Source organism: Danaus plexippus, chromosome 12 (genome assembly GCF_018135715.1).
Source record: "Danaus plexippus chromosome 12, MEX_DaPlex, whole genome shotgun sequence".
Lineage (NCBI taxonomy): Eukaryota > Metazoa > Arthropoda > Insecta > Lepidoptera > Nymphalidae > Danaus > Danaus plexippus.
In genome coordinates, this window is record NC_083545.1 from 1,139,350 (window position 1) to 1,165,525 (window position 26,176).

Below are 26,176 nucleotides of genomic sequence, written 5' to 3' on the forward strand. Positions count from 1 at the left end.
TGTCAAACTATTGAGGTTGTTTACTGTATCGCTGATATGAGTTACGACTCTTCTCGAATTACAAAATACAACCAATTTTCATAAAACTGCAGTACATATGTGGTGGGCGTAAAAAATAATGAAACTAGTTGTTTTCAATAGAAAACAATTTATTGTAAACAACATGCACTTGCATTAAAAACATTATGATTATTTTTATTTAAAAACAACCTAATATTTTATTTTAAAAAAGTATACCTATATATTTATTACTCACAACTAATGAGTATAGGAAATATAAATTCTATATGCTACTGCATACCATATATAAAATTAAATCATATATTGATTATTAAAATATTAAACTAAACATGAGTAAATGGTTCCATGACAACATTTTATCATCGCTTATTATTTATTATACCTCTTTGGTAGTAATGGTAAAGGTGATTAACACATTGTACAATTAGTATCTAAAATATAAGTTATATTCAAATATAATATAAGTCTACTTTACACATAAGATATCAGTTCTTTGCCTTATCTGATATTTAAACTTTACTGCCAAAACATTATTTGAATACCTTGTCTAAAATAAATTTAATGTGGAGGTACCGCCACCTATTTTCGAATAGGCGCTTCTGTAGACGTTGCAACAGCACAAAGAATTCATAATAGCATTAAGCGAAGACGAACTATGAGTTCTGTAGAGGCCAGAGGAAACCTCTTCAATGCACGTCTCCCCGATGAATTTCTGTAGATCATTTTTCGGGAATCCCTCCTTATAGTACTGTTTGATAGTGTCGTAAGCGTCCATAATGACGGATATGAACAAACTGAGAACAACATATATATACAGGCTAATGAAGGAATAGAGGTATACGCGGCTGAACCACCACAGCATTGGGGATTTTTTTGACATGATCGAGAACGTCGCAAACATGTCGTCACCGTTTATCAATGAGAATAAACACTCAGAAGTCGTGGCTAGTGACCGAAATTTCATATGATATGGGCCGAGCACAAGCCACCCGCAGAACGTAAAACCAGCATATAGAAGAAGGGCACAACAAGAAAATCTAAATATTTTTGGTGCAGCTTTCTTCAAAGTTAATATGACAACATTATAAGTTTTAAAGAAACCTAGATATCTGAGTACTCCAAACCAGACTAGAAGGTTTCCCACACCCAGGAATAAGGAGCACACATTCCACTGGTCATTTGTGAATTGGTTACGCTCAATTTGTTCTTTGATAGCTGATCCCATGATTATGAGAATATCATTAATAATGATCATAATATACCAAATATTCAGGAATTCCAAACGACCATCCAAGCTGAGCTGCTTATTGTATGCTTGATGAAAGAATTGTACTGTCAGTTCTTTTAGCAGCTGAGCTCTGTAAATGGCCCGACTGCATAGAACCAATGAGGCACTGCATATAAGTATGACAAATATATTTAAAATGCTTCTGAGTATTTGATCTATCTCATTATTGGTGATGTATGATTTGTCTCCCTTACAAGTCAACTTGTAAGGCTCTGCTTCCAGTGTGAGAGACATCTGCCCATCATGGTCTTCATTGTCAAAAATTATTGCTATATCAAATCGAAAACAATCAGGCGGAGTAATGGGTCCAGCTGCTCTGAAATTTATTGTCTTCAATGAAAACATCAATTCTGCCCTAACTAATGCGGCGAAATCAACACTCAGATCACTATTTTCTATAAATTCCTTTGATTTAAACAGCTTGTTATCATAAGTAGTGAAGTTGATACAATTGTATATAATTTCTGAATTGAATTCGTAGCTTTCATTAAAACCATTGATGATACCCTTTTTAAAATAATAGGTGCAGAACTGCGGTTCAGTTTTATTATTATCTTCATTATTGTAGGAATATGGCCCAATGGCATTCGTCAAATTCGAGTATCCAGCATATGCATAGTCCAGAGCACTATAGAATTCATCAACTTTATAGACAGCAAGAGGTCCAGCCCCAGGTGGATAAGCATTTATCTCCCTTGTTGAATCCCAGCCAAGCAGGAACAAATGGGAGAAACTGATTCTGTTATCCCAAGTATAATTCACATGATTGTATCTATTATGAGCGAATAGGCACAGCTGAAGCGTCACTAAAATTATTTTTATGACCTGTACCATGAATTTGTAAGGAAATTTACGTTTAGCTTGCCATTTTTCAATGGGATTCATAAAGAAAAACTGCAATTTACGTCGCATTTTTACCTCCATTTGAGCGAAAATTGCAGCGTTAGGGGATGGCCCTGGAATTTGACCTTGAATATTTTCATGATTTCCGCAATTTCCTTCCCTGATGTGGACGTCGTCTAAATCTGAAGATTGCTGTCCTTCTGATGAAGACATCCCACCGTCCATCGATTTATATTCAACCACAATTTTTTATATACACGTGAAACATATATAATTTTTGTTAAGAATCTTGTATTTCGATTTTGATTGAATTTTCGTATTTCGTTTGAATACTTAAGTGAAACACCATGCAACGCTTTTCTAAGTTACTTCTGTAACCTTGATTTTCTGGACAGATCTTTATTTTTAGCACTTCTCTTTGTTGTGTAGTGGTTTAAGTTACAGGTCAGGTTTTTCCGTCACTGTCATATGATCACAAGACGCAAGTTCGTCTATAATACAAAATACTATAGGTAGTTGACAGTTACCTACATATTTGATAAAAACATAATTATGTTACAAAGAAATGTTTTACTGTCAAATGTCAACGTTAGTTTTCAGATTGACAGATTAAGCAAAATTATGGAGAATAGGTATACAAAAGAAATATTACATAGTGAATGGCAAATGGCAATGGCAAATTTTATAACCCGAAAGTTACAGGTTCTGTTTGTCCCTGTCTACATGACATTATTATTTATATTCGGATTTTTATAAACTAATAAAATGTTTAGTATTAAAACTTTTAAATCTCAAATGAGCTTTCTTAAACATGTTAAATTGATGAAAAAGACCGCAGAAGGAAATATTATAAATTAATTTTAAATATAATAAAGGCAAAGATCACGTTTAATAGATATATTTTATGTCATAGACTAAAATATGGGTTTTTGTATGAATTTCATTGAGTAGAAAAAATTAAGTTTTGTGCCTCAATGTAGTTTATTAGTTATCTAAAATCTGCACATTATGATAGCATAAGACATACTTAAAGAGTACAGAATATTTATTATTTAAGACAAGTACTGATTTGTTCGAGTAAATAGTATTGTCATTCCTGCAAAATTGTTTGATCAAAAGTGCGACTTTTAGCAGTATTTTAGTTATTAGTGAGGTTGCAAGTTAGAAATTTTGGTGCCAGAATATGCATCAGTTATATTAGCTTAGAAAACAAGCTAACAATTATTATTTTATTTTCAAACATATGTCTGAGATATTTGATGCACTTATAGTATACATATAACATATCAATTTCAACAGTAATTATGAAGATCACATTGGATACTCTATATTAGCTCTGTAAGAAAAAATATATGGAATCAGAATATTAAAAACCCGAATATGTAAATGCATTTATTGGCACAATATTACAAATGTCGAACTGAGAACCTCCTTCGCGATGAAGTCGATTAAAAAACAATAATATACACCTTACACAGCTACAGCTTCATTTACTTCATCAACGAAATCCGCCATCATATCTTCCACACTGGTTCCATCTATTTTGGCAGCAAGATTATCTTCCCCCTTATTTATATCTTTCGTGGTAATATTATACACATCGCTGTCCTCAGTAATTTTATCCACACCATTGACTTCCGGCTCATTATTTCCGTTGACAATTTCTTGCGAGCTTCGTACGATTTGCCCGCAAGTTATCGCATCTTCGTCCGTATCGTTCGTGCTTGGTATATTTTCGTCGTCAATCCTCTCTAGGACTGTGACGTCGCCGGTTCCTGTATCCGGATGGTCGTACACTACTTGGGGGGCGCCACTTGATGTGCTCAGTTGTGTTGGCGCTTCATGTATAACATCAGAGACGTCTTCATTAGTAATCGCGTCGGCCTGGTTGCTCTCATCGTTTGTTATATCATTTAGACTTATTTGATCGCCTGATTGCTTTTCGTCGTTTATGGATATCTTCGGAACGTCGGCGGCTTCTAGAACTCTCTCTCTGCCTGTGGTGTGATTCATTTCGACGACTACGTCGACCTCCATGACGTTATCCCCGTCCGAGTCTGAGCTGATGTCTGTTCCGTACGGTATCTTAACAGTGCTGGTGGAATCGCTGCTTAGACTTATTCTATCCAATTCGTCGACACGTTGTTTCTTATTCGACGGTTCGTCTGGAATCGTTATAACATCGTCTTCTTTATCTCGGGGCACTCTGAAATAAGAAAAACAATATTAACGACAAACATGGAAAATATAAAGTAAAATACTGTCGTGTGATATGATTCCAACATACTTATCCGGCCCTAATAAATACTCTAACATGGCCCTGTTTTTGGACGAGACCTTCTTCCTTTTATTCGCCGTTTCCTCTTCATCTTGAGGTATTTCTATAGCCAGGTTGATGGACGGCGGCGAGCAATATAGGTGCAGTCTTATATCCAGTAGAGCTTGACTACAGAATTTTGATATCTGAAAATAATTATGAGAGAATATTACTAACATAAATTAAAATTTCTACTGATATTACTTTACAAGATACAGTATTTATATGTGCTCGTATTTAATAATCACATATCATTAGTCGGGTATTTGATGGAATTAATTCAGTGTTTGTTAAATTTCGAGGCTATTTTTTCCATGTTCGTAGCTTTAGTGATCATGATATCTGCGCGGTATGTGCTGCGTATATCATAAGCGTGTCTGTCCTCACCTCGGCGTCGGAGCTGTTCACAAGCGTACTGTATATATGAAGACAGTACTGTGTCGGTGGAGCCACGGTCGCCGGCGTCGTCTTGCGACTCGCCTCCAGCACTCGCAGGTACAGCAACGTCTCCCCTGCTGAGTGATGGCGGATGACACGCTCTTGGAATAACTAGGAAATAATATTTTTCGGATTATTTTTTAAATTATTTTTAACAACATACTAAGTTCGGTTACTTCGCAGCAGCCGCGATCACGGGCGGACGAGATGTGAGTCATCAATGAATACTCGCGAGTCTTAGATTTCATTAGGCAGTATGGATAAAACTTCGCCAAACAGGAATCATGTTCCGTAATGAAACTTAAGAGTGATTTATAATTTTGTTACACATTTTGAAAAGGTTTTGGTAATTTAATGTTCTACTGTATCTGGTTTTAATATATATATACCTATATATATATGTATAAGTTAGTTTTTCCGGCTTAACTTGAAACATTTTTTGACGTTATTTTGACTCATAACAAGAACAAACTTGGCTACTTTTAGTTGAGACAATATTTAATTTCATTAATTTAGAAAATCGCTGTTCCGCGTGAATATGGTCGGTTTAAAGCCATTTTTAAATAAACGTACCTTATGTGTGGCCGGTTTGAGGAATCTTCCGCAAACAGTGAAGAAAACTTCTGCGAACTGCAAGGCTGATACCGTGACCTCATTGTTCACTTCCTCTGGACTGAAGAAAAACCATTATTGTATTCATTTATAACACATTTTAAGGCTGGTTCTACACGATACATATCTGATCCTTTCTTTAAACAGCCTCCAATCAGTTATGAGTTATTTTTAAAATGTAAATTGCATTGCTTTATAAACATTTGGCAAAACTTTTCGTTCAAGAGTAACAAACTCTCATACAATATAAATAAATATAAACGGGACCAAGTAAATGACATGCTGAGAAAATATATATACTTCAGTAACGTGAACCTTATGTACATCAAAAATAAAACATGGCAGTAGTTTTCCTATTTATAATACTGAATATTTTCTGTAGAAGGCGCATTATCAACTGAGTTCCGGGCCATCAATTATTTCTCTATATCTATCTCGCTCGCACTTATACTTCTTTATTTAACCGACTAGTGAAAAGAGTAACAAAACACGCATTATCGATAAGTTACGTGCGCAGCCTTTTATCGATAGTTTCTAGGATCCAGCGCGCTGCACATTCCTATATCTTTTGACGTTTATGACCCGAACACACAGTTGATAACGCCTACTTTAGTACAAATATATAGGCTATATAAATAAAGATATTAAAAAAATCCTTCTTTTTATTTATTATAGTACAATTTTGAATGTCAATAGAAATTTAAGGGAAATAAACTATAACATAGGAAGTAATTTAATTAAATTGATCTTTATTACAAGCTGTATAAGGTGCAACTCACATATCAATCTTATTTTTCTCCCCGGGCATGTGAGCGGCGATTGAGCTTTGCAACAGTTGTGAATTAGCTAATTTCCTTTTGGCTTTTTTGCTTAAATTTTTAGTCGGCTGCGGCCCCATCTAGATAGACAACAAATGTACATTTTACCACACATTTTGTACTAGTCTATGCTAATAATAAATATTTATTTTTAATGTAACTGGCAAAATTTAGATTTTATGTCATTAAATAATTTTTACATTATAATCCATATTCTTAACTTACAAATATATATTTAAAAACTACTATGAATGTGAAGATTACTTTTAAAATTTATAGCATTATTGAGCAATCAGAGAATTTTTTCAATAGCATCTGCAAATCTACAGTTTCTGAGATTACTTGGAACAAACAAACAGACACTTCACATTCTCTTTATTATATTAATGTTCATAATATACGTTATTTAATACATGTGTCAACTCACCGTAAGCGCCACAACTCTCTTCGCCGGGGTCACGTCCCTCACGACATGCGCCGTCAGATCATCTTCCCAGGTATTTTTTTCTGGCATCTTATAAATGTGCAGTGTTAGAAGCCACTTGCTCAGCGTACTGTACGCTGTGCAACGAACTTTGCTGGAATTGACAAACATACATATACCTGTTTATTAGAAACGTTACATTAGTGCTGAAGATGGATTCTAAATTCTGTTAAAATCTTTTAGAATAAAATAAAAATATCTAGAATCTAGACGAGCAATGAAACCCGTGATCACGGTTGCTGAAAAGTAACCGAAACGCCGGGAGTTTGTAGTTTTTTACAAAAATTAATCACGCGTAGTTTATCCGAAAAATATTAGTTTCATTTAAATGAATAAAACTCGCGAAAATCTTAGATCTCATTATATGATGCTGCTAGTTTTTACACGCGACTGCGTCCGGCTAACTTCGGATTTTGCTTCAGAGAGGAAAGTATGAACCGTGTCACGTGAATTGAAGCAAAGTACAACTGCTATGAATTGATTTTGCAGGAGCTACGAGAATACCTGGCGTACATTATATGCCGTGTCTTATTCTGATGTCTAAGCAGCATCATGGTAGAGGTTCATCATAATCTGTTCAGTAGTTTTTGTGTGAAAGATAAACAAACATCGGCACGTCCTCATTGTTATATACAATAAAACTATATTGAAATCGTATTACGTATAATGTGCTTAAAAACCTACAGTAAGAGTGATCCCCCTCCATCACACTAGCTGTGACGTCATTATTACACAATTCGCAACACATAAGCCTCGCATTATAAGGCACTAAGAATTTTATCAATTAGATAATCTTATAGAGCGGTATGTACGGTTTCTGTAGTAATCGTAATAAGTACCCGGTAGTTCTGCTCATGTTGTCCGAGGTCCATCTCAAAGTCTGCGTCGCAAGTCTAAAGACTAGAGGTGAATATGGTATCAGGTTTGATCCCAGACTGAAAACAAAAATAGTATTACCATTTTTGGTCAGGTAGAGAGGAGCATAGACGGTGGAGGGGAGCGTTTAACGCGCGTTAGAAAAGGCCCCTTAAGCCTTCGCCTGGGTCGCGAGTCGCGGGCGCTGTTGGAACTCCTCTAGCTGCAACTATGGACCGGCACCCGCACGGTGAACCCATGGAATGCTGAGAGGTTTCGTCTCAGTAGCGTTTTCATTTGGATTTCATATTCCTCATAATATGACAATTCACAGTTGACTTCATTTTTTTTGTTAAGGTGACACGCATCCGGGAAACTTAATTTCGGTTCCTTGTAATTGTGTGATTAAATGCTTAGAGTGATGGAATAGTATTTGGTATATTTAAACAAATTGCAAAACAAAATAAATTCAAATGGAACATTCAACGTGAGGCTGTATAAAAAAAACAAAGGCAAAAAAAAAAATTATATAGATTATATAATTTTTAATGTTGTTTTTAAAATTATCTATCTTGTCTATGAACATTCAGTGACCACATAATTTTTCTTGAAAACATCAGTGAATAGGAATTACTACGTAGAACTGAATACTGCGTTAAATACAACAAAATACTGTATAATGATGACTTTGGATCGAAAATAAGAATAATACCACAGAATCATAGCATCCAACGTCTTCAAGGCCTGCACTTTAACAGAGGCTACGTCCAGAGACACGTGTTGACTGCTCACACTCAGAGACCTCACTATCACATCTAGTATTGAACGAGGCTGGATTGGTTTCGGTACAGGATATATTTCGCTGTGAAACATACGATATAACAACATATATAATTAAAAGTAGTTTTGAGTTTATTACTCATTGAGAAGAAATGACCTGAGACCTGAAATGAGAAATCATAAAAGATTCTAAGGCCAGTTCTACACTTTACATATATTTTATCTATTTATTCTTTAAGTGGCTTACAATCTGTCGTATGTTATTTTTATAACATACAAATTGCATTATTGGGCAGTTTCATAATTGATCATCATTATATCAATTATTCAATGCCAGTAACACGGATTGGCACTATCACCAATTCTCTCTCTCTCTCTCTTTTTATATTAAAAAAAGTTACTTCATAGAATTGGTTTAAATGTATCAGACTCTGTAATTAATTGCATTATATATTTGTATGGAATATTTTAATGTTTCTGTACATTTCAATATACTTACACCAACATAGCCTGTATGAATGTGAATACGTTCTTGAGTCTTGTCATCATCAACTGAGATCTGTCTTTGTCTTGGGACTTTTTAACGATATTTGCAAGGACAGTTGATAACGGAGAATTTGAATGACTCTCTGTAGGCTGTGAAAAATTATTTTAATTTAAAAAAAGGTTTATTAAGTTTAGTACAACAAATGAATTTTATTAATCTTCAATAAAAGAAATCAGTTAGGTTTCGGCTGAGCAAAATACAAAAATAATAAATTTAAAGTATAGTTATTGAGAAATACAATCTTTGGTAAAAATAACGATATAAAATGTTAATGCCATTTATAATTTTTTAAAAAGCCAAAAAGTATACACTATTAGGCCTCCAGTCCCAACATTACTGTATTTATATACTCCAACTTTATCCTGATTGTTAAGTATAACCAACATCCCTTCATCGAAATCGGATAGCAATACTGTAGATATACACATTATACTGTGGGTATACGCTTATACACATGCTTGAACATACCTTAGCATTACTTCTGTAAATGTCGACAGCATCAGCAAATATCACTTCTATGAGTGAGTGTGCAGCATTACACAATGAGTTCATCTGCTGCCGCCAACAAGATTTCGGCGTTGCTGTCTTATCTTGAATAGGACGAACCTGTAAATGGAGTATATATAAAATGTGATATAATTAAATAATAATAATTTTTTTATTGACTCATTTAAATGTATCTTGTTCTGCCATATGGTCATTTATTTGATTACTATTTGGTATTGGCATTACAATTTTTGTTTTTAAATTTAATTGCAGTTGATTCAATAACATCCAATTATATGAATGAGTTTATGTGATATCCAGAACAAAAAATGTTAACAGACTAAGTAAAAGAAAACATTAGTTTTATTTAAATTAATACATGAAAAAGTCCTATATATCAGAATAAGTACTAATTATTACACATCAAATGAACCAAATAGTATTATTATTTATAGGATATGTTTTCTGTATTTTTTTTTAATTTACCTGTTGTAGTGCATGTGCACACTTAGCTGCTTTAATAACATTGTAGTAATTGTTGGAGCTTAAGTAATTACTTATAAATGACTCAATAATATTACGATATGACATACAATATTTAGGATACCTGAAAAAAATCAAAGAGATGTAATAACCTTACATGTTAATTATTAAACATGATTTTAAAAATTGTTAAACACTTTGTTACATATCAATAATATATTCAAGAATTAAAAAATTGCTTTATTTACAAGTTCTGTACTCGTAATTTTTGTGGAGAATATAAAGTGCAAAAAGTAGTAATTAGTTTTTAGGTTATACATACCGGTTAATTATAATCAATAACTCGTCCAAAAACTTTTTATTGTTAATATCATTGCGCTTCGGCAAATTTTGGAAAAAGTTTGACAGTACTTCTTTCACAGCATCACTGTTATTTGGATCAACATGCCGAACTCTTTTAAATATTTGTTCTATAAAAAAATATTATTAAAGCACAGAAACTAAAAGAAGTAACAACACAAAAGCGCCATTGATAATTACCCATTATTGGTTTTTAGAATTAGTTTTCTATAAACTAAAGAACATGATCATTTTATCCATTAATATAAAAAATTAAGAGAATTGATTTTACACATGAATCACACGTGTTTAACGTTGGTGATAAATGCTAGCAGCTCTGACATCTGAGAAAACACAACTGACAATCGACAAGGAAGTAATAACCAACTTCATTTAAAAGGTAGCCATTTATTCTTACATTTGGCAGTATTATTAAATATTTAAATTAGTCAGTTTATACAACCCGATTCGTTCAATAATAAAGTCACAGATGTCAGCATCAAATTAAGCAATTTATTAAAATCAACAAAATTTTTACTCAACATTATTTATGTTTGCTATTAAAGATAATATCAATACCACAATTAGAAACTCAAGCAAATTCCAAGATTTAAGCTACAAATATCCTACTAGTATAACCAAATTTAAAGTTAAAAAAATTAGGGGGACCGAGGGCGTAAATTTGCTAATTACATACTTATATAAATGAAGTGATTTTCGTTGGTAGCGTATTATTGTAAAATTTATATACCACTTTTTAAGTATTACGTTAACGAGAGTAATAAAGTTTTAATAAAGTCTATTATTGTTTTTTATCTAAAATTTATTTATTAAATTTATTATCTTTAGATTTATACTACTTTGGTATATCTCAAATGTGTTAATAACTTGGAGCTTATAGTTTAGCAGTTAATGTTTTCTGTTCATTTAGAACTTTTATACAATGAATTAAAACGTCACATATATTTGACGTTGGTACAAAATAAACTGACAGTATTTGAAGATCTCGTTTTCTTACACGTATTCAGGAAATATTTTTAATAGATCTCTAATTTAAAAAACAAATAGATATGTCTTAACGTATTATCAAAATGTCAACGTTTACTGGATTTAGTGAAGAGGATTTGAAAAGAATTAAGTCAGAATCAATAGCAAGCAACGGTAAATATTCTATAGTTTCTATTATCAATTATTTCCCACGATATTAATGGTAATTCTTATTAGCAACTTTGTGAGTTTTATGACTTCAATATTTTAAGAGTTCTTTTATAATTATATCAAAGTGTACTTATAAATTGATTTTTTCACAAGAAATCTACTGTGTCTACATGATAATATTTATGAATTTTCGCCGGTAAATAAATAGTTTTTTTTGTACTATATGATTCATTACATACTAACCTTTGCTGGGCAATCATGACATCATAAAATGCAAATCCCATTGGATGTACTTAGATTATTCACAAGTAATATAAATAATATTTTTGTATTTAATATAAAATACATGGTTAACACACACACAGGATGTTGACTGATAATTTTTTTTCTGTCGTCCATATATGTTCAATATTAAGTTCTTAGTTTGAATTTATAAAATTATAAGCCTCTATTACTTTCATATAAGATGAAGTAGTGAGATTATTAAATAAATATATTTTTCAGACTACCCAGTCAAAATAGCAAATGCAAAGATATCAAGCATTGGGAGTAAAGTTAAAAGGCCCATACCACAGTACAAACTTCCGATATTAGAGAAAAATATTGATGATGAGATTGATACAGCTTTTGACAACTGTAAACTAAGTTTGAAATCTCCAACAGCAAACAGTGTAAGTTCTGAAATTAATGGTTTAAATGAAAATGTTATTATTGAGACTCATGATCATAACACAGAGAATACAACACCTCTTGACATTGGTGTAGTAAATGAAATGAATCAAGAAAAGGATTTGTCGGCAAATGAAAATGGAGTTAGCAGAAAGAACAGTTCCAATGTGGCACCGGATGTGATCAGATGTGTTGATAATTATACTGAAGATGAATTGGCAGCTCATAGACTAAAGTTAGAGGAATTGCAGATTCAACAGAAGTTGATGGAGGAACAGAATAAGAAGAGGAAGGAAATGCTGGCCAAGGCTTTGGCTGATCGGTAAGAATATATTTAACAAATGAGATCGAAGACTTTTGCGAGTATTCATTTTAATAAAACTAATATTTTTTATTATTTAAAAAAACTCCATACTCCCGTTGCTCCGGTTACTTTGTAGAAACCTTGATCACGGTAAATATATTTAACAAACTGAATATATAGGAATATTCTTAAATATATTTTGCATTTGACTTTGTATGGTCGTGTAACAATTACAAGAGACCAAGCTATTGTTGTAAGTGTAATTATTTCAATAACAAAAGGTTTGATAACAAATAGTTCAGTCATGTTCTCACTTCAAGTATTTGGTGCGAACTGAACTGTTGCATTCTCGTAATCCTCGCTTGAACACCCCAATATATTGCTCTGATGGAGTGAACGAAAAAAAAATATCAATAGCCTTTGGAGCACATTGCGTTTCATGATATACAGAGTTCTTCCACTTCCTGACATGTAGATATTAAGAATTTGCCGTCGGTCATGTAGCAACCCAACAAACCCGCGACTTAGTTCTTTAATACAATATCAGATAATTTTCCAAAAATATATAATCCGTTTATGGTCAATGTCAAATTTATGTTTTGCAAACATATAACTTTGAGAAAAACTTAGTATGATAGTTTTGTATGTAGATTTGTATTAAGTAACTCTTTAGTTAAATAGTTCGTAATAATGGTAACGAAAAGGAAAATCCTGCTCTGAGTATCTTGATTTTTTAATCTTTTATCTTATCATATCAGATATAAGTGGTTTACAATATTTTGGTCGATCGATCGTATCATGCTCTCACGTTGCAGTTAAAATATTATAAATAATGGTGAATAAGTTTTTGTATCTTTTAACGAAACCTATATGGTAATAATTTTAAAATATACGATTTTAAGGCACCGGATTTAATATCTATATATATTAAATATATATAGATATTTTTCTCTTTATGTAAATCTATTGTGTAGATACTTTGACAATACCTTGTTTTGTTTCTCTATGACCAACTTTAAATAATTAGAAGTGTACTGAATTCAGCTACATATATTTTTTTATGTTTTAAAAGATAACCAATTTTAATGTTTTTTATAATATTAAACCTGTTTTTAGGACAAAACAAACAGAGGAGGAAGTATTGAAATTGGAAAAAATTAAGAAAGAGCTCCAAGTGTTGGACGGCCAGTTCTCGCAGGATGTAGCCGTTTTGAGGAAGAAAATAGATCAAGCTTGTGTCAGCTTTGCTGATGCAGAGTAAGTGACCACAGATTATATATTTCATATATTATACTTTAATACTTGATAATATTATTAATTTATTTGACAACCTTCAATGATATTGGGAAAAATTTTACTGATATACGAAAATAAAAATTCATGAAGTACTATTATCTATATAATTATTTATTCATATAAATGTTTACTGTTTCATAATTTCTCTTATATCATTGTTATTAATTAACCAAACATATTTTTGTTTATAGAAAACACTATTTGAAAATAGAAAAAGAATTTTTACAAGCAAAAATTAATTTGCAAAAGGAAAGGGAGAAAAAGGAATTGTTGACTGAGCATTTATGTGCGTTGATCACACACAATGAAACAAGAAAAGCACAAAAACTGGAAACATTGATGCTGGAACTGGCCAGTGAGAAAAATAAAGTACAAACGCCAAGCGTGAGTCCTATTATTATAGACGGTGTTGATGAACGGACTGGTAAAATAGTTGAGATATCCCCACAAACATAAAGTATGAACCGTAAGATCTTATTCACTGGTTGTATCATTGTTCGTTTTGGTATAATATGTTGGTTCTATAGTTCTAAAATATTGAAGCCAGTCATATAAATCTTATTTGCATATCCGGAAGTGGAAATAATAAAATGTTTGAGTTATAATTGTTAAGTTATACTATAATTTATATTTTAAAAATTTTATCTGCAAATGTGACTAAGATAAGAAATTGATGTATATTGTATAGTACTACTAATTCATAACCTAATAATTAAGTACTCGCAATAATATTTACATAATACTGATAGTTTATAACAAATATCTAACTCTCGTATTGCCATTTAATGTGACATAATTAAAGTCTTAACAATATCCCAGCAATACATTGTTACTTGTGCCAGGATTAACTGTATTTTTTTATATTTTAACATATTTGTAAATTATTGAATGTTTAATGCTTTCCTCAGGTCGGCCGCAATATTTAAAGATAAATTTATATTCCAGCCGTTAATGAGTCATTGAAGATGTATATGAAAATTAATATAGGACTTTTCATTTGATAATTTTAGTATGTGATTTGCTGATTTGTAAGCTAGAATACCTTGCAGGGAACAATATTACTGTGATGTATATTTAAAAACATACAGAAGTGGTACAAGTGTTGCCAGATCATAAATGGTATATTTATATACACATACCTTTTGTGATCCGGCAACACTTGTATATGCTAATCCATGACTTATTTAGTACCAATGCATTGCTGGGTTTGAACTTATATGTAACAATGATTTGTTTGGTGCTAACTAGAATAATAGTGCCTTAATAATTTAGTCATGTTAAACATGGCGTTGTATAAGACTAATTATCCTTGTAATTGTAAGTATTACACTCAAAGATTATTATTTTTTAATTTTAAAGAAATGGTCAGTTTTCAATACATTCTGTTTGCTGTTGCCAGTATCAAAAAATGTCGTAGCAAATAAAAACTAAATTAAATTCTATTTAAGTACATCGAATATTATAATTAGTTTGTACAATTAGATTGATAAAATTTCTTAAAAAAATAAAGTTAATACATATATGTAAAATATATACATTATTTTAACACACAATTTTTTTTTGGTAACTATATCCCTTAGAAATAAATTTAGTGCTTTAAGATTTATTGTAAATTTTATTTCATATCAAAAAGTATTTTCTGTTTGTCATATCTATGGGTTCCTATTGCCATTAAATTTATGTTACGTATTTATAGGTTTTTTTTCAATATTGGAACACTTTTCCAAAGTACTGTATAAATTTAAAACATGAAAATTCTATGTGAAACCAAAATCTTATATCTTATATAATTAGACTACTCTGCCTAAAAAGATATATATTTTTTATTTAAATAACAAAAAATATTCAACAACTCATCTTTGATTTAGAATCCAAGCCTATTAAAGACTATTATTACATGCGGATTTCTTATAGCCTGAATGACAAATACCTAAGTTTATTAATTAATTACTTTTGAGTATGTAATAAAGTCGCAATTATTCCTCAATGAAACAACAATGTCTGATACATTTCTTAGACTGATAAATTAATACGGTTTTTGTTAAAAAACCGCTTCTTTCGTTAGAATCGTTTAAAAATGACAAAATAACCGTTTTAAAAAAAAAAAATCGATAACATCAATAGTTTCCGAGTTTCAAATGTGTTGTACATGTTAGTGCATATATTTACTTTTAGTAAATATGATGACTGAATGAAAATATGAGAGCATTAACAAACTGGAAGTATATGATAATACTCTTTGAATGCTGCGACTTCAACAACCGTGCAATACTGGTGTCGGTGTTGCCATAATATATATTAAAGTTTAAATCGCTGATGTTTCATTTATGAACATATAATGTGTTCGTTTAGTTCTATTGTTTTATAAGAAAGGTGGCGAACGAGACGGTCTACTTGATGGGCAGTAGTCACCATCGCCATGGACATCCGCAATACAAGACGTGTCGCGGAAGCATTGCCGGCGTTGATTGTTGTTGAAGGAGGAAAGGGTGGGATAGGGAGACATTTTTTCTGCCAAAAAAAAAATAATTGCTTAAGGAAGATGTTTAACGACATTTTGTGAAGAACATCTTCCTGCCCGTATGCTATCCCCAGTTACAGTATGACGTCTTGCGGTCTTTGAGTATAGACTTGATATTCGCGTCAGCGGTCTGGTGTTCTTTCCGTTTTTCTTTTTCCAGTTTGATCAGTTCGAGGCCGCGTTTTGCCGCACAGTGATAACGCTGACTCAGCGATGCCTCCGACCCTTTGATGCGAGGGATGTGACCCGTGTAGCCAGCTATCGGTGGGAATTCCGGTGATATAGTGTTATCTGGAAATCGCAATATAAAATTAATATAAATTTTAAAATATTATATATTTCTAAAAGCATAACATTTACAGATATTACGTCATCAATATGCAATCTTATCGTTAAATTGATTCGGATGAGAATTTATCGGTTCTTATTTAACGATATAAATCGACTATTTAAAGACATATTAACGACACGCCTGAACCGCTGTTATTGCATTAAAGAAAATCTCTTAAAAGAACGTGAATTCCATTAAGATCCACATATGATACGTACTGATATCTGTCACTATCAACGAGCACATTATGGTAATAACCTTTATATTTATTGATCTCCCTAAATCTGCTCAAATCCCTTCGTATTTCGTCTCGCGAGTGGATCGTTTCCATTTTGGGTGCGCTTCTTGAACGTGTATAACTTCTGTTGAAGTCGGTTTTTCGTCGTAATTGTCTTTGGTTGGTCGCGAAGTCTGTCATGCAGTCGTCTGACGCTCGCCCGAAAGATTTGCCATATCTGTTGTTATTTTTAATATTTTATCTACATCATAAATATATCAATAAAGGAAGTTTTTAGTACCCACAGAAAAAAAACTTGTGAGGAATGTTAAATATCCCGGGTGAGGGAAGGGTGGGAATAACGACAGGGCAACCGACTTTCTCACTCGGACGAAATGCAGCCATTAAAGACTACTTCACGCCGATCTTCTGTGAGAGGGTGGTTTTATATTTGAGCTGTAGTTACTTTACCACACCTAGACTGTTCCACCTTTACAATCTTATGTATAAGTACTTATGACAATATAAATAAATACATTTGTAAAATATATGCTATATTTTCATTTGAAAGGCAAAAACATAAATCATTGCGTTATATATGGAAACACATTGGAACATTTTTAAAATGACAGATTCGTTTATTGAATTTATTATTTCATAGGTATTTCCCATAACTACAACAATGCTATTATATTATTCACAGGCGTTTTATATATATAATATTACTATTACGTAAAATGCATCCCGGGCACGTATCCTGTATATCCTGTGACGTGTCCGCTCCTGTGTCGCAGGTCCTCGTAGACGTCTCGTGAAGGTGTGTCTTTTCGTTGATAACTGTCGATTTCGTAGTTATCGCCTGGCCGATATTTAAGGGGCTTACTACGGAAAGATATTATGATATGATAAATCAAAAATTCAATTAATTAAAATTCTAGCGCCTGTTTGTAATATTAAAAAATAAAATTATATGTACTTGTATTTTCATCTTTTTGTCTTTTTTTTGACCAATTTCTGATACAGCTTGACCGAATTTGAGAGCAACGAGAAAGTTTATATTTTAGATTTTTTTTTATTAATTAAAATAATCAGAGCGGGCGAAGTCGCGGGCAGAGTTAATAGTATATATAAATATAGTGATAAATATTTAAACATGCTTAATAACAATGACCCATTTAAATTAATTTACTGCTAATAATACGAAAGAGTGAATGGGGTCATGTCACGTTTCGAATATACAAAACCAGCCGCTACAAGGTTAAGTCTACACGAGTACTACGAGCGTAGCGCGGTCGAATTGCACTCGTAACCTAGTTTGAAAGGGCTTATACAATAATAAACAAGGCTTCATAATTGATGATAGTGGTTTTTCAACAGTACTACTACTACCAGTTTGCGCCGTTAAACTAAATAAAAAGAGAAAACAGTGTTCATTCACAAATCTCCGCATACTATCAACGGCGGCTTGTGAACGAGACTTGGATACTCGTCGTATGTGGTTTACACACTTGTAGTAATGGCATGTTTCTATTTATTAACTAATTTTATACTTACTTAAATAAACCTTTGGTTCGGATTTCTTTTAAAATCTGACGGGTGTTGTCTCCGTAGCATTTACCATATCGGAATTTCAGCAGAGGGCAATGGCCTGTGTACCTAAAATCATTTCTCACATTATAATATCACTGATCAACATATCCCACCCCAGTTTAAAGGTGGATGGAGGTGGGTGGATATCACGAAATTCAATTTACTTGTCTGGCAAATCGTTATCTAACGAAAAAATATTTAGTTTCTCCGTCGGAAAACGCATCGTAGCGGGAAATACGTTTGAAATTCAATTACTAAAATCAAACCAATTTTTAGGTACTTTTTTTTAGGTATGAAATTAAATTAAAGGTAATTAAGGGAGAAAGTAAATCTTTTGTAATAATATAAAAAAAAACTGTACCGATGAATAACTGTGTTTATTTTATATTATATTTACAATAAAGATTAATTGTGTTACTAATAAATACGAAATGGCTTCTCAATTGGAATTATTATTGGTTTTTAAATGTTTACGACGGACAATCTTCTAGGAGGAAGCAGTATCCGGACGGTAGATGTAAAACGAAAGGGAAGTCGCAGTCACATCTCGACCAGTCGCATATAATGCCCATGGAAATAGCGACGGGTTCGTCGCAGGTCCTCTGGGAAGGTGTCGGCCGACACTCGCTGTTCAGTCTATGCATATACTCTGGACACTCATCAACACCTGACCATAAAAGGCTTAATCATCCTCAACAATTATTGAATTTAATTTCACTATAATTTTAAATCAATACACTTATATCGCAATAAAATAACCAGTAACTCATTGCATTTAAAATCGAATGAATAAAACTTATGATCCTTATAAAGAATCGTACTAAAAGAATAAAAATAAAACTTAAATTAAAAAAAAATAACGTTCACTCACACGTATTGTTGTAAGTCAAACAGCCGGGTGTACCGATTTTGGCGTAATATAAGGAATCTATCATTTTAAAGAGGCAAATTATAATAAGAATATGCAACATGTCTTAATTTTATAACTGAGAGACGGCGAATATCGTTCGAGTTGACATTTATTGAGAGATAACAATGACATCTCATGTTCTAGCATTACAAAGAACAGCTCAAATACGCTTAAACAGATGTTATTTCCTGTTCGGTTACTCTTACCACATGTTTGAATAGTCAAACTGTACACAGACACTTTCCAGTTAACAAATTTTATTATGAATAAATGTTGAAATTAAACATTTTAATTTTCTTTTGTTTATGTCGGCGTAAATTCGCCGCTAGTTGATGGTTTTAAGTGAAAGTGTTAATCGATTACGTAGAGATTAACAAGTCCACAGCTATTCACTCTCAATTGAATGTATTCGTCCTCGATTAAGCTTTTTATTTCTTAAGAATACAATGTTTTAAAATGAAATCAGTTTCTTTACAATTTATATGTTGTAACGTGAACATATTTTACTATAATTATATATTCGAAACTGTGAAGTCTTCATATTCCCATTTCATATATAACCTATTTTCTAATTATACTCTTTTGATGTACCCACCACGTCATTACAGATCACTTTCATTAATTTAATACTTAATTCGAAACAAAGTGAACATCGATTGATTGTATTGCATTTTAATTTATATTTTTTTTACCAAACTCGGTAATGGGCGTTAAAAATATTACAAGTATTTTAATTATTTTTTAATAAAAAATTAGTAGATATGATTTTAATGAGTATTCATTAAATGAATCGATAAAACAAATGTCACGTTATTAAAAATCTTATAGTTAAAAAAATCTTATAGTTAAAAAAATCATATTCTATTGTGTTTATGATGTTTTTATAAAGATAATATCTTTTAATGTCTGATCATAAGACACTAATAATAGAACATCGATGAAACTATTTGTATCGCATAATAACGACGCCAGGAAAGTTTTGTCACGCAATTATCATAATTCTTAAGAAATTACTGTAAATTGTTGCAATACAAACGCATAAATTTTATAATTTCTTTGACCTACTTTTAAGTTTTCTTTGTCGTTTGTTTTAGTTGTTTTGTCTTGATATTTTTCTTGCCTGTTGATAGTGACAACTATTTGACATATATAATTTTTTGGCGTGCTTCTTTGTGGTCAATAATACTATCTTGAGTTTAGGAAACTAGCTTGAACTATTGAAACCAAGCTAAATAAGCAATATATAAAATTATCAAAGCAATAAAACCACAGTAATAATTTATAACACATAATCCATTAAATTCTTCTTGCATTTATATTTTTTTAAACGTACTTGAATATATCGATTTATCTCTAATAGGACCTTAAAAAACTAACCGGTTCAACATTTGAAGTTCAAGTGTAACGTTAAGTAAAATGAAAGATTTTTTTATATAATGTTCTGCCCTATTAATATGAGAAGTGGAACAACCAAATTATAAAGAAACGTCAAATTGTATAATAACTACTTAAAGTTCTGAAATACGCAGTTATATGTCAAGAGGGATCGTGAGTTAAAACTAATCATCATCGATTTTTATAGTAATATATTTATTAACAATTTATTTATAAATATAATAATATACATTGTGAAATTTAATAACAAAATATGTTATGGCAATTCATTAATATCCTCTTTGGGTATCTTGATTCTCTTTGAGACGCGGTAACGGTTTTGTCCTCTACGGCGGCGTTCGGTAACAGAATTTAGTCTCGGCAGTTTGGTAGGATGCGTTGGGCAGTCAAATAATTTCATACAAATGTTGGTATGCTCGTCCAAAACTAAGTCGCCACCGCAATCACAACGTGACCAGCCACAAGAATATCCTGGAAGTAATAATAGTTTAGTTCTAAGAAATAATATTCACTTGAATGTCAAAAAAAAATATGTAAAATATAAGCTTATCAATTGGTAGATTCCTGTTTTACAAATTGATATAAATATATTTCAACATTTGCATTAGTGTTAGTGTTCCCGAAATAAAAAAATGTGTTTACTTTTTTTTTTAATTTAAAATGCAATAAATTAATTCTTACCAAAGTAATTTTTTAAAAGGTTTATTTTTTTATATCGAAGCGATTCAAAATTTAAGCAAACTATATGTTATGAACATACCCAGGACGTATACATTGGGCTTATCACAGGTCCTTTGTGATATCGTTTGTCCGTCGCACTTCGTGTGATAAGGGAACATGTTCCTAGGGCAGTGGGATACACCTGGCAAAAAACATTTAATAAAATAGTAACCCTAATAATAATACATGGCAACTCTGAACTGAATGTCAATTAAAACAAAAAAATTGTTTCAATTTAAAACACTATTACTAATATTGAAAGAAAAATATATTTTTTTGTTTCTTATGAAATTACTTAATCTCAATGTATCATGAAGTATAACTATTTGCTTGTTACTTACATCTTCCGGCATGGAGCAAGCAGCGTCTATCAGTGTCGAAGGCTAATACAACAGCGAGCAAAGAAAGTATTACGAAATGCTCCATTGTTCTTTTACGCACAGACACTGATGAGGAAATATATCCACACATAGATTGTTATTGTTTACTTAACTGACTGGAAACATCAGCGATAACCAACCGTATTGAATATGTATATTTTTTAATTTAATTTTATATTCCTATCACTATTTTCTTTACATCTAACATGTAAGATTCATTGTATGCAATCTTTGGACGAATTCTACAACTGATTTCTAAACGTATAGAATAAAAATTAAATAGAAACGAATTAAACAATGTCACCCTGACAATATCTAAGAAGATATATTTAATAATAAATAAAGTTTAGAAGCGTTATAAACTGTTGAGGAAAATTTAGATTATTTTGCTATTTAGTCAGTTAAATCAGATTTAAAAGCTTATAGTTGTCTTTTATATTATTATATTTGAAGTATCCGCTGTCATTAGATTCGTATTCTCAATAAATACTTTGAAACCAGCATAAACTACAGTTGAAAATCCTTTTACGTCGTTTGAAAAAATAAAAAATAAAGCAATGTTTAATCAAAAATGTTTTTCAGACATAACGTTTGTTTGAGTTCGTTGTTTATGTAAACGGCGAAAAGCATGCGAGGTCTCAAGGTCCAAGGGGATTGATTGACGAATACCGATTTAATCATGCTAGATCTTGATAGTGCTGAGGGTTGACCTAGACCTAAAGGTCACCTATTTGTATGTTTGTATCCCCCAAATATACTATTACGTCGTATTTACATTTTATGTCAATAACAGTTTTCGATTGGCAGATTATATTATTTGCTTTTTTATTTTTACCTCACATTGTTATCCATTGTTAGTTCTGTTTAGTTAATCAAGATAAAGATTTATTTTTAATTTCACGTGTTGTTTTATAAGTATCGTTTTACGATACGTAATAACAATAATAATAGTAATAATAATATAATGGTTGTTCCTCCAAATATAATATTTTTGAAATTGTATTGGGAATAGTATTTATGACCATAATAGTTTAAATCTGGTGCTGTGAAATATGAAATAGAATATTATACTGTTGTATAATACCACATTCTTTAAAGTCATCTTTAAGGTGTCATTGACAGCTAGTAAACAAGTATATTATAAATGTCTTGTGCTAAAGTTTAAACTCTTTTCGTTGATAAAATTAATACGATTCTTTAAATTTAGAGAAATACACAGATAGTTTTGCCACATTTAACAAATGCGAGGCGGTCACGAATATTCGTTTTTAGGAGACTTTCTTGTGGAAAAAAGCTGAAATTCGGCTTCAAAAAATTAAAGGTTATGTTTGTTTATAAAAATAATAATAGGGATATATTATTTAAAACCAGTTGAAAATATTCAACGTGTATTTACCGACTATAGATGAAAAAAATTGTATTAAGGAGTTTAATAAAGCTCTACCAAAATAAATTTCAGCTGATTTGAAAATCTTTGACGATATTAAATGTGCCTTACATAAATATTTTACTTAGGTACATACGTAGGTAGATCCATTTAAGATATTCGTGATAGGATTTTAAAAGATCAGAATAAAAGTTGATTTACAGAATCTTGTAATCGGTGACTTAAATAAATGTTTTCTCATTTATTGTCGTAAGCAGTTTTCACTACAAGTAGAGTATACTAAGCAGAACGCTTTATCAATTAGCTGGCTACGTGATAGCGCGGTTGGTGCCAGGTACCACGGCCTTGCGCGACCGTGTGGTCGTTGTATCGTTTACAGATATTACTAACGCGATATTGAAGTTCCAATGTGTATTTGTAAATATAAATAGCATTAGACCTCTAATATAGATTTGTTATCTGTGCCGGTGGTATCAAGTTAATTTATTTCAAGAGGTTTTATATTTAGAGTCATCGGCGTCATAAATGAAGATTTAAGGACAAAATTATTTGAAAATGTTTCAGTTCTTTATACATTTTTTTTTAATAATAATATTTCTTTGTATCTGAATTATTACTTGTGGCGGATTGAGTAGAAAATTGAGTAGATTCTTGGCGCGATAAGGGCCAAACAAATCAAATGATGATTCTTGTCATAAAGTATTCACAATTAAAAAGATTTGTACAGAATTTAGAAGTTTCTAAGTAGGAAGTGTTCAAAACACAAAAGGAAATAATAATATCAAATATTTTTTTAATTATAAGTTTCTTTTTTTCATCCCATCCTACAACAGTTAACATATAATATATCTAAGGTTTGAAGAAGATAAAGTAGATCATAGATTGTATAATGTATCCAGGTCAGATGGCAGGTGTCACGGTCAGATGCTCTGATAACTGACACGCTTTTTACATAATAAATAACCTATAGAAACCATTCTTATTTAAATTTTATTTTTATATCAAAGTCGATCTCTATTTAAATTGACGGATCCTGGAATTTACTATTGACTTGACATTTTATACTGACGTGTAAATATACGAAGATAGGATAAGAAGGACACTTATGTTCAATGTATTCTAATTAATTTTTATGTAAGTTTTATTAATTGTTCTGCGATATTTCAATGGCAAGTAAATTATGAGTTAAATTAAGGATAACCTTGTTTATTTATAAGCAAAACTTTTTTGTTCAGGAGAATGATTAAGGTCATAGCTACATAGGTGTTCAACTATGAACAATAGTTTAAATATCTCATATCTGTCAGAGAATAATCCTACCGTCATATTATATAAATAAAGATTTTTATAAATTAGAGGCAATTTTAATGAAAATTTGTTAATTGTTTTTGTTTAATATTTGTTATTTTAGATTTATATATTTCTATTTTAAGAAAACTAACGAAGTAGAAACAATCGAATCAAAATTATTCTTGTGTTTTAGTCGCGTTACAGAATTTAGTTTATAATATCGTTAAAGTTTTACATTAACTTAATGTTATCATTTAAAATTAGTAATAAAATTATATAAGGTTTAATTTAAGTCAGTCACAACAATATTGTAATACTAATAAATTGGTCCCTTACATAACACGAGATATATTTTTACGTGATTGTGGGCGATGATTGAAGCGAAACGAGATCGTGGGAATCTAACGATTTAGTTTCACTGCATAAAAATAAAACAATTGTTTGTCATTTTATCAGACGTAACTTTCCTCTATGAAACATAATATTCATCTTGTAATTTTTACGAAGTTTTTTTTTTTAAATAAAGAATTTTGACACCTAATGTTGCTTATTTAAAACATTTCCTAAATACACTAGTAGCATTTTTAAAATTCTATCGATTTTGTTTTATGTACAAAAATGATTAAATGTGCACTAAATACAAAAAAAGCCAATTCTTTATTTTACATTTTTTTATAGCCGTAAACTTAATCGTAGTAATAAAACAAAAAAATATTATCAAGTACACACTAACCTTTAAAATACAAGGTACAATTTAAAGAAAGAAACGGTTGACATTTAATAAATAATTTGTTCCGACGTAAACTTTGTATTAGTATAATTGTGTGAAAATAGTAATGTTATAATATAATTATTGTGTTATAAAATACTTAATATATATAAGTATAAATATTAAAAGTAAACAAACATACCAAAGCGTTCCGTGTAAGCATTTCTATTTTTTTTTCTAAATGATAAAATCTTTCACGCAATAATTCCTATATGAGGAAAATCCACTTACCCAGGAATAAAAGATCCGTTTGTTTGAGACATATAGTTTTGCCTTTCTCGTCCATTAACATCGACCCACATTTTAATATTAACTTTGTTTATAATTTACGTTCGTAAACAAAACATGACCCGGACGGCTGCTGAACGGCGTTTACCGTCTCAGAGTTGTATATCGTGACTACTGTATGGATATATAAAAGCGCTTTAAGGCTCTATTAACGGTATGCGTTGGAAAGTTTGCGCACAAAGTAGCAAGAAGATGTTGTTACTTGTTTTAGCTAATTTAATGCAAGTTTTGCTTATTATTACTATCATAAAAGTAATATATTTGGAATAAAATATAATAAATGTGTATTTCTCAATATTGTATTCTCAATATTGTTCAACATTTATATCTTTATGTATATAATATAGATACAACGATATTTCAATGTACATATGTAATAAAGTATTTTACATAACATTATTAAAAGTACTTTATTTTGTTAGCAAATGTAGTGAAACGATTAAGACTTTATTAAAAGGCGCTTTTTGAATAAAATAAAGAAATTTTCCATTTAAAGGCTGGAAAGAAAAGAAATGATCGTCTTATCGCAGTTCACCTATTAAATTCCTAAAAATATTAAGTTAAATATGATTTCTTAATACATTTGAAAAAAATAAATTTATATATGTAATCAATTTATCGTTTTACCTAGTAAAAAGAT

The 26,176-nt window shown here is 31.1% G+C and overlaps 5 protein-coding genes across 6 annotated transcripts; 1 reads left to right on the forward strand and 4 right to left on the reverse strand.

Moving 5' to 3' along the window:
* Positions 1 to 445: 445 nt before the first annotated feature.
* Positions 446 to 2,682, reverse strand: LOC116772468 (mucolipin-3-like). The gene has a single exon (XM_032664670.2). It carries the CDS (start codon positions 2,375 to 2,377, stop codon positions 569 to 571), a length of 1,809 nt encoding a protein of 602 aa, XP_032520561.2. The 5' UTR covers positions 2,378 to 2,682; the 3' UTR covers positions 446 to 568.
* An 849-nt stretch (positions 2,683 to 3,531) lies between these two features.
* LOC116772448 (uncharacterized) lies at positions 3,532 to 10,668 on the reverse strand. Its single transcript, XM_032664645.2, has 13 exons — positions 10,513 to 10,668; positions 10,295 to 10,442; positions 9,976 to 10,096; positions 9,472 to 9,609; positions 8,956 to 9,092; positions 8,389 to 8,538; positions 7,661 to 7,756; positions 6,765 to 6,915; positions 6,299 to 6,417; positions 5,481 to 5,580; positions 4,857 to 5,018; positions 4,440 to 4,615; positions 3,532 to 4,358 (listed from the first exon to the last, which is right to left on the reverse strand). Exons 1-13 carry the CDS (start codon positions 10,514 to 10,516, stop codon positions 3,623 to 3,625), a joined length of 2,238 nt encoding a protein of 745 aa, XP_032520536.2. The 5' UTR covers positions 10,517 to 10,668; the 3' UTR covers positions 3,532 to 3,622.
* Positions 10,669 to 11,286: 618 nt separating this feature from the next.
* Positions 11,287 to 15,340, forward strand: LOC116772656 (RAB6-interacting golgin). The gene is made up of 4 exons (XM_032664906.2): positions 11,287 to 11,472; positions 11,974 to 12,460; positions 13,559 to 13,699; positions 13,930 to 15,340. The coding sequence occupies exons 1-4, from the start codon at positions 11,403 to 11,405 to the stop codon at positions 14,192 to 14,194; spliced, it is 963 nt and encodes a 320-aa protein (XP_032520797.2). The 5' UTR covers positions 11,287 to 11,402; the 3' UTR covers positions 14,195 to 15,340.
* On the reverse strand, positions 13,973 to 25,647 carry LOC116772651 (ciliary microtubule inner protein 2B-like). 2 transcript variants are annotated; one of them, XM_032664897.2, is made up of 5 exons: positions 25,480 to 25,647; positions 18,362 to 18,463; positions 17,540 to 17,689; positions 16,849 to 17,045; positions 13,973 to 16,550 (listed from the first exon to the last, which is right to left on the reverse strand). In XM_032664897.2, exons 1-5 carry the CDS (start codon positions 25,548 to 25,550, stop codon positions 16,324 to 16,326), a joined length of 747 nt encoding a protein of 248 aa, XP_032520788.1. In that variant the 5' UTR covers positions 25,551 to 25,647; the 3' UTR covers positions 13,973 to 16,323. The 2 variants fall into 2 exon arrangements, with proteins under 2 accessions (XP_032520788.1, XP_061378270.1); XM_061522286.1 differs by having other exon boundaries at positions 18,362 to 18,455; positions 25,480 to 25,535.
* LOC116772652 (uncharacterized) lies at positions 20,890 to 24,086 on the reverse strand. Its single transcript, XM_032664898.2, has 4 exons — positions 23,326 to 24,086; positions 21,764 to 21,868; positions 21,463 to 21,564; positions 20,890 to 21,173 (listed from the first exon to the last, which is right to left on the reverse strand). Exons 2-4 carry the CDS (start codon positions 21,846 to 21,848, stop codon positions 20,959 to 20,961), a joined length of 402 nt encoding a protein of 133 aa, XP_032520789.2. The 5' UTR covers positions 21,849 to 21,868; positions 23,326 to 24,086; the 3' UTR covers positions 20,890 to 20,958.
* Positions 25,648 to 26,176: the final 529 nt, after the last annotated feature.

What these genes read in the sequence shown, in the direction of transcription:
- LOC116772468 (XM_032664670.2), bottom strand. Translation starts at nt 2,377, where the DNA reads ATGGACGGTGGGATGTCTTCATCAGAAGGACAGCAATCTTCAGATTTA.
- LOC116772448 (XM_032664645.2), bottom strand. An exon ending in TCAAACCGGCCACACATAAG is followed by an intron (nt 5,019 to 5,480) that starts GTACGTTTATTT and finishes ATTATTTCCTAG; the next exon opens with TTATTCCAAGAGCGTGTCAT. An exon ending in TATTTATTAGGGCCGGATAA is followed by an intron (nt 4,359 to 4,439) that starts GTATGTTGGAAT and finishes TTCTTATTTCAG; the next exon opens with AGTGCCCCGAGATAAAGAAG.
- LOC116772656 (XM_032664906.2), top strand. Translation starts at nt 11,403, where the DNA reads ATGTCAACGTTTACTGGATTTAGTGAAGAGGATTTGAAAAGAATTAAG. An exon ending in AGAATCAATAGCAAGCAACG is followed by an intron (nt 11,473 to 11,973) that starts GTAAATATTCTA and finishes TATATTTTTCAG; the next exon opens with ACTACCCAGTCAAAATAGCA. An exon ending in GCCAAGGCTTTGGCTGATCG is followed by an intron (nt 12,461 to 13,558) that starts GTAAGAATATAT and finishes ACCTGTTTTTAG; the next exon opens with GACAAAACAAACAGAGGAGG.
- LOC116772652 (XM_032664898.2), bottom strand. Translation starts at nt 21,848, where the DNA reads ATGGAGCATTTCGTAATACTTTCTTTGCTCGCTGTTGTATTAGCCTTC. An exon ending in CTTGCTCCATGCCGGAAGAT is followed by an intron (nt 21,565 to 21,763) that starts GTAAGTAACAAG and finishes GTTTTTTGCCAG; the next exon opens with GTGTATCCCACTGCCCTAGG. An exon ending in GCCCAATGTATACGTCCTGG is followed by an intron (nt 21,174 to 21,462) that starts GTATGTTCATAA and finishes TATTACTTCCAG; the next exon opens with GATATTCTTGTGGCTGGTCA.
- LOC116772651 (XM_032664897.2), bottom strand. Translation starts at nt 25,550, where the DNA reads ATGTGGGTCGATGTTAATGGACGAGAAAGGCAAAACTATATGTCTCAA. An exon ending in CGAACCAAAGGTTTATTTAA is followed by an intron (nt 17,690 to 18,361) that starts GTAAGTATAAAA and finishes ATCTTTCCGTAG; the next exon opens with TAAGCCCCTTAAATATCGGC. An exon ending in GGAGATCAATAAATATAAAG is followed by an intron (nt 16,551 to 16,848) that starts GTTATTACCATA and finishes TGCGATTTCCAG; the next exon opens with ATAACACTATATCACCGGAA.